This window comes from Triticum urartu, chromosome 2, assembly GCF_003073215.2.
Source record: "Triticum urartu cultivar G1812 chromosome 2, Tu2.1, whole genome shotgun sequence".
Taxonomy (NCBI): Eukaryota; Viridiplantae; Streptophyta; class Magnoliopsida; order Poales; family Poaceae; genus Triticum; species Triticum urartu.
The window spans coordinates 731,821,446-731,828,896 of NC_053023.1; the positions used below are offsets into that span (position 1 = coordinate 731,821,446).

General features: G+C 45.5%; 1 protein-coding gene across 1 annotated transcript; it reads right to left on the reverse strand.

Annotated features, from left to right (window-relative positions):
* Nucleotides 1-1,510: 1,510 nt before the first annotated feature.
* On the reverse strand, nt 1,511-4,482 carry LOC125534475 (probable alpha-glucosidase Os06g0675700). The gene is given in 3 exon segments (XM_048697689.1): nt 1,511-3,725; nt 3,924-4,130; nt 4,289-4,482. Coding segments are annotated over 3 exon segments (2,586 nt in total). The 3' UTR covers nt 1,511-1,540.
* Between the last annotated feature and the right edge of the window lie 2,969 nt (nt 4,483-7,451).

Consider the following 7,451-nt stretch of genomic DNA (forward strand, 5'->3'; position numbering starts at 1 on the left):
TCAGTGCCTATTTTGATGATACTTTTAAAATGATGTTTTAAATACTCCTGTCATAAATGCTGAGCTTGATGATACCTTGTCCTGGATTCACACTCCAAATGCAAAATGTACTACTAAAAGTGCTTACAAAGTTTTGATGCAGGATACCCAGGATAATGCGATGAACCAAAGACCTATTGTGACCAACCAGGAGATAGCTATTCTTAACTAGGTTCGAAAAAAAAACTTTGTCTCCTAGAGTTAAAACATTTGCTTGGAGACTTATTAGAAGAGCTATTGCTTCAGGGTTAAGAGTTTCTAGATTTTCAAAACATATAAAGAAAGAATGTTGTAGGTGTGGCCAGGTTGAATCGGATATGTTTCTGTTCTTTTTATGCAATTTCTCTAAATCGGTTTGGTTGAAATTAGGCTTTAAATCGGATATGGTAGATCATAGCTTATATCCTTCGGATGTCATCAACTTCATTTTTTCTAGCCTTAATCTAGATTTAAGCTCAGAGATCATCTTTACTACTTTGTGGAATATTTGGAAAGCTAGAAGTGATCTTCTATTGAATAAGAAAAATTGGAGTCCAATTTTGGTTATATACGCTACCAAATCGATGCTTAATGCAGGTGCATATTGGAGGATGAGTTGGAAGATAAGAGGATTGCTAATATGGAAGCCAATAGCAATGATATTGACAGGAAGCTGAATTTTCATCATGCATGTTTCATAGCATATATTGATGCTACATACAATCCTATAGTTAGCCAAGATAAAGCATCTTTCGGAGTATTTCTACGGGACGAATCAAGGAATCATTCCATATTTATTCAAGTTATTGCTAGGAATGTTTGTTTTGTTCAGCAGGCTGAAGCACTTGGGCTTCTTCTGGCGGCTGAAACTGTCAAGTATTTGAATTGGAGCTCTGTCTATTTCCTATTTGACCGCAGGACATTAGTGGAGGCAGTGAAAGCAAAGGATCTGATTCAAAATCCTGGACACTGGAACTTACGACCCACTCTTGCTGATTTCTTCAATCTGGTTTCTGGTCTTGCTTATTACAGGATTGAGCACATTCCAAGGATCAACAATCTGATTGCTCATAATCTTGCAAAAAGGGCATATTTTTCTAAATCTCCTTCTAGTTATAGCTTTCTTTGCAGTAAAGGAGCAGGATGTGACTAAAAAATGGCTCTTGAGGCCATTTCTTTTCCTAGAGGGAACTTGATCGCTGTACATTGTCTTGGATGCTAATAATAAAATCTGGAACCCTCTTTTGAGGGTTGTTGTTTGCCAAAAAAAAAAAATCCCCTAAAAAAAGGTGAAGGAGCAATTTCAGATCAAGATGGAACTTGTGATTAACCGTCTTAGGGAGTTAGTTAAATATATACGGATTTGCTTCTCTGAGATGAGTGGAAGATGGTAGATAAACGACCAAGGACAATAAATAATGTAAGATGTTTAGAAATCTCAAACCATAACAAAATTCAAATTTCTCAAAACTTTTATTCAGAACTTCAGACATACAATAATTATGCAAAAATGGTATCAATGTTAATGGGACATGACGACCTTGATCTGGAACTCCTTTCCAATGGCGAGCGACAGGCCACTGACGCTAAACGCTCCACTCGTCCGGGACTTGGTGCGGGCTGCCTTGAGCTCAACGTTGTTCACATAGATAGTGAACCCTTTTGCTGGCGACTGGAGCCCCATAAAGACCACGTTGCCGATGACCTGCGCCCGACTCGGCGCGTATGAGTTCTGCACCACATGGGAACTCACCGTGGTCGTGATGATACCCTTGCTCTCCTCCGTGCTGCAGCTAAATTTCACCAGGGTCCACTTGCCTCCCACCCCGCCCATCTCCATGGACTCGCCGTCATCCAAGAATAGCTCCCCGCTGGCTGTGCCGTTCTCCGTGAGCGCCACAAGGAGGTGAAACTCGCCTTGCCGTGCGGCGGACGTGGTCAGCGCCGGCTGCTGCAATGGTAGGATGTTGCCGCCGGCCAGGTGCACGTTAGCCGAGTCCACTGGCGCCTGAAGTGTAACACGCTTGCCGGTCCGTGTGGCGACGGTGAGGGGGTAGTTGTGGTCATAGAGACTAAACCACCGGCCCGCCGGGAAATAGGCGTCGACGGTGGTGGCACCCGGCTGTAGCACCGGAGATACAAGCACGCCGCGCCCGAGCAGGAACTGCTTGTCCACGCCGTAGGTGTCGGCGTCCTGCGGGTAGGAGAAGAAGAGCGGGCGGGCGATGGGCGCCCCTGTTGTGTGCGCCTCGTACATGAGAGTGTACATGTAGGGGAGCATCCGGTACCGCGTCCCGAACGCTTTCCTCGCCGACTGCGCCGTCGACTCCCACACATAGAGCTCTCGTCGTTCGGTGGTTCTCTCCGTGTGCGCCCTCGCGAACGGGTAGAATGCACCGAGCTGTATCCAGCGGCTGCAGAGCTCCTGACTTGTGTTACCCCTGAAGCCGCATAGGTCGGCGCCGACCATGGGGATGCCAAAGAGGCCAAAGCTGAGCATAGTGTTGATGGAGTTGGCAAGCTCGTCCCACCGCGCGGAATTGTCGCCGGTCCAGTGCGCCGCGTACCGTCCCGCTCCGGGGAAGGTGGAGCGGCTGAGCACGAAGGGGCGGCGTGCCGTGTCCTTGAGCAGTGCGGCATGCGTGGCACGTGCCTCGAAGAGGCCGAAGAGGTTGTGCGCGTCGTACTCGGACACGCCATTGTAGTGCACAGTGGAGACCGGCACGGTTTGGTTGTTGAGGGGACGATGCGTGCCGGAATTGTTGATGTGGTATGGTGGGTCGTCCAGCGCGTTGAGCGGCTGCCAGGCCCCGAAGTTGGAGGGCTCGTTCATGTCGCACCACAGCCCGTCTACGGGGATGGTCCGCCGGAACTCGGAGATCTTCTGCGCCCAGTACTCCACGGCGCGTGGGTTGATGAAGTCCGGGAAGTACACCTCGCCTGGCCACACCCTGCCCACCACGTTGGTGCCGTTTCTCTTGAGGAAAAAGTCCTCGTTAGGCGTTGCTTGTCTTTTGATCTCCGGGTCTATGATGACCACATACTTTTGGCCGTTGCTGTGGAGCCGGTCGACGAACGGCCGGAGACGGCTCGCCGGGAAGTTGATCGGATCCAGCGTGAAATCCTGGCCGCCGTCCATGTAGTCGATGTCTGACCAGATCCCCTCCAGTGGGATCTTGGCTTTGGCGTAGCCGGCGACCACCTCCTCCAGATCAGCCACATTCTTGTAGCCATACCTGCACTGGTGGAACCCGAATGACCAGTATGGCATGGGGGCAGGGCGGCCGATGAACTGGGTGTATTGGTCAACCACGGCAAGCGGGGAGGGGCCGGTGAAGAAGTAGAAGTCGAGCACGCCGCCGATCACCTTGTAGGTGACGTAGGACCCGCCATACAGTATGTCCATGCCATTGCTGTTGAGAAGGAGCACGCCATGCGCATTGCCGCCAGGGCGCACATCCATGTAGAATGGGTGCGAGCCGTAGAGGTTACGGTCCAGTTGGTCTGACCTCTCCAGGTCCTCGTTCCACAGCGTGAACGTGTCATTGGGCTGGAGCCGGAACGTCTGTTTCGTGTGCTCGCCGAACCCGTACAATGATGCCCGCCGGGCTGGAAGCGCCGTCGTCACCTCCAAGTACCTGCATTTCCAATTGTCATGCATGCCCATCGATCACTTGGCTAGCTACTCGCTAATATACATACTGCTCCTACCACACATCACACTTGTACTCACTGCTTGCCATAAAACAGACCCCTAAGTTTTGTATTAACTCAACGTTTCATAGGTTAGGTCAAGTTTATTTGTAGAAATATATAAACAGTTGTTGTGTCAAATGAATATATTGTCCAAAAAATACATATTTCATGATGCTTATATATTTTTTTCTATAGAAAAACTTGGTTACACTTTAAAAAGTATGACTTGGTCTATTTTGAGAAAACGAAGGAGTATGGTGGCGCTGCTTGGCAAGGTGGCATTGTCCATGCCTGGCGATCCGAGCAGAACGTCATCCGTCACTGATGTTGGCCGCGGGATGATGTCTTGGGGGACCTCCCATCGTGGATGGTCGGCGTCGGTGATGCGCACGTGGAGTCGGCTATCCGTCTCTAGGCTGTACCATCATGTTAATATTAAATCGGTTTAGCTTAGGGTGTATGCATCAATATATGAAGAACAGTGCGACACATACTGTCTATGATACATTAGAAAAAGTATAGATAAGGTGATGAATTAAACTTCCGGATCAGGATAAAGATCAGGAAAACTTGCCTTGCAGTTAGGTCGAGCGACTTGACATCAGGCCCGAACTCCGTCGTCCCGCCTTCAAGTTTCAGATTAGCCGATAATAGGTTCTGCGTCCTGACGACCGACTCGACGTCATAGCCTGCACTGCAACGATGGAGGAGGCAGATGAGGAAGGTGAGGAGCCTTAGAAGATCACCAGACGACTTGACAATCGCCATTAGATAAATAGGAAGGTGTGCCACACAAGTGAGTGTCAACAATTATTGGACGCTTGGTTTTATATAGATTAGTCGTCCTCCCCAATGCTTGGAAAGTTTTAAAAATGTGCCTAAGATTACCTTTGGATAGGTAGTACTTCAAAGTTAAGACTTATCGCTTTTTCCATACGAGGAAGTATATTAATATATGCTTAAGAAATGGTAAATAAGGAAGATAATTAAAGCGAAAAATGTGAATTGAAATTAGAATATTTTTCCTCTGCTTGAATTAATTGTCGTTCTAAGTTTATATATAATAAGTAAAACATGTTTTAAGTCAAATTTTATAAGTTTGACTTTTTTTAATACACCGTAAGTGAAACCAAATTACTCACATAAAGATCCATCAAGAACTATATATATGTTCACAATGTAGTTCTGTAGTCCTGTAGATATTGACTCATCCAAGCATTATATATTTTTATTTGATGTTGGCTGTGTAATATTTTAGGGGGTCTACTAATTGGGATTGTTTAGTAGGAGATGTTCACGTCGACTATGAAGTTGTATGTGCAACTTCTCGATCTCAAGATGTGTCGGCTCAGTCTCTTAAAGATGCTCATCTCTACTCCTAATATCTCAGTTGGTAGTCTCCGTTCCGGGTTTATTTTTGTCCCACCTACCATGGTTTTTTTGATTCCTTCTCCCACCTAACGCTGAGCCGCATAGAACCAAAAAAAACCTAGCGAGGCCCCACACCCAGTCCACGCACAAATCTCCCTCGCGCCAGAGAAAAGCGGCCGAAAAAAACCTACGAAAAAAACCAGCGAAAGAAAACCCGAGAATGAATCGCATGAGGAGGCCTCCTGCCCTCGAGCGACCAGTCGCACGCACGACTCGCACACCAGATTACGTTATGTTTATAAGTCATGGTTGCAGATGATGGCCATGAACCTATTATGTACATCAAATAGGCAATAGGGAGAAGAAACTCCTTCATTGAGCAACGTGTATCGTGTTAGAATAAATCCGAGGCACTTCGTCGATCTTCCGAGGACCAAGCAATCACACGAGCACGATACCGAGATTTGTTAACGAGGTTCACCGATATGGCTATATCCCCGGGGCTTGACTATGGGCGCTCCTTCCCATGACACCGCTACAATACCGCACCCGGTCGCCCTGGACGCCGGCACACGCCGCCAGCTTCCCCTGCGTTCCGGTGCTATTATGTTAGCATAGGTTACATCGTGTGTCTACCCCTGCTATATATGAGAGGCGTAGGATACAAGTGTCCTATTAGGACACGACTCCATATCCTATCTAAACACAATACAACTACAAGTCCAACTGTAACCTACCTTGTACACTATTTTCGACACAACTCCAACATATCGGCCAAAATACTTGATGCTCCTGGTGAAGGTGTTGTAGTAGTACACCACGATGGAATTGAGCACCTGAGCAACCCCTTGCTTCAACGAGATGTCGAGCACCTCAAACACACTTCTGAATGTCTTCTGTATGCCATCATGGAGCTCGCAGCTAATGTGGAAGCCGATACCCAATGGGTACGGTATTTCAGCATTCTCACACTGCCTTCGGCGCATGAACTAGGAATTGCACTTCTAGGAGCTTATTGTGCTGCAAGAAATATGAGGCCGAGGCAAAGACAAGACATGAAGGTGTGTAGTGAAGAAGCCAACACCTCGATCGAACTCTCTATGTATGTATGCACCGGGGGCGGAACTGGAGCTAATCTTACCCTGAAACACCATTTAACCATGGCATACATTTTTCAAGCGAGGATGCAATGAATAAAGAAATGTTCCATATCTTGTAACACGAATAACAAAACATAATATAAGTCGGTTTATAAAAACAAAATGTAAGAGTTAAACGGCTTAATATAACACTAAAACAACTGACAAAATTACTTCAAAAGGATGTATTGCATTCTCAGATTCCAAAACACCTCATCACACACCAAGGTTCAGTAACCTACAATATAAAAACTAGTATTAAATTTTCAAGTAGAAGTGTGGAACATAATAAAATGCACAAATCAAAGTACTTAAATTTGTTATTTTTTTTATAAATTACCTTCGGTACATTCTTTTCCTTTGAGCCATGAAATACTCAACCACTTGATCATTGGTGACCTTTTTCATCTCTTCTTTCTCCACATAACAAATAACTTCATCACTCAAGCTGTCATCACTGAGGCGACTACGCAAGTTAGTTTTAACCAATTTCATTGCTGAAAAGCACCTCTCAACTATAGCAGTAGCAATAGGCAACACAATTACTAGTTTCAACAACCGACAAAACAAAGGATACATAATATGTCTCCTTGTCTGCACCATTTTTTTTGAAAGGTCGGTGATTGTTGCTATGTTGGAAAAGCTATCATCTGTGCGCACATTAGCAATATAGAGATGTAGATTCTTATCAAGATCCCTCAAATCCCCGGAATCAAAATCCTGAGGGTATAGTTTAGCCAAACCATGAGATTATCCAAATTGAAATCACAAAATGAGTCTCTTGGACTCAAATCGGATGAAAAAACAAGCAAATTAGAGGATGCCTCACTGAACATGTTGTCAAGCTCTTGAACTAGCCAATCAAAAAAATCATTGAAGCAATCAGCCTGATAGTGATGTTTGTTGGTAATTCCAGTTACCTGCCTTCTCTTTTTTGGATTAACATATGCTTCTTCCATGTCCAACTCTACAATATCATGTTTCTCACAAAACACATGAACATCACCTAGCATAGATTCTCATCTATCTTCTCCAAGTTTAGTCAAAACTATTCTAGTTGACTAGACACATTTCATGGCATTTACTATGTCTTGATCCTTGCACTGCAATGCTAATGACAATGTGTTGGTAGTACTGCGGATTGTCAACATGAGATGCAAATAGAAGACAAAGTCAAAAGATTGAAAGTACACTAGAAGACCAATTGCTTGGTCTCTATTTGTCCTG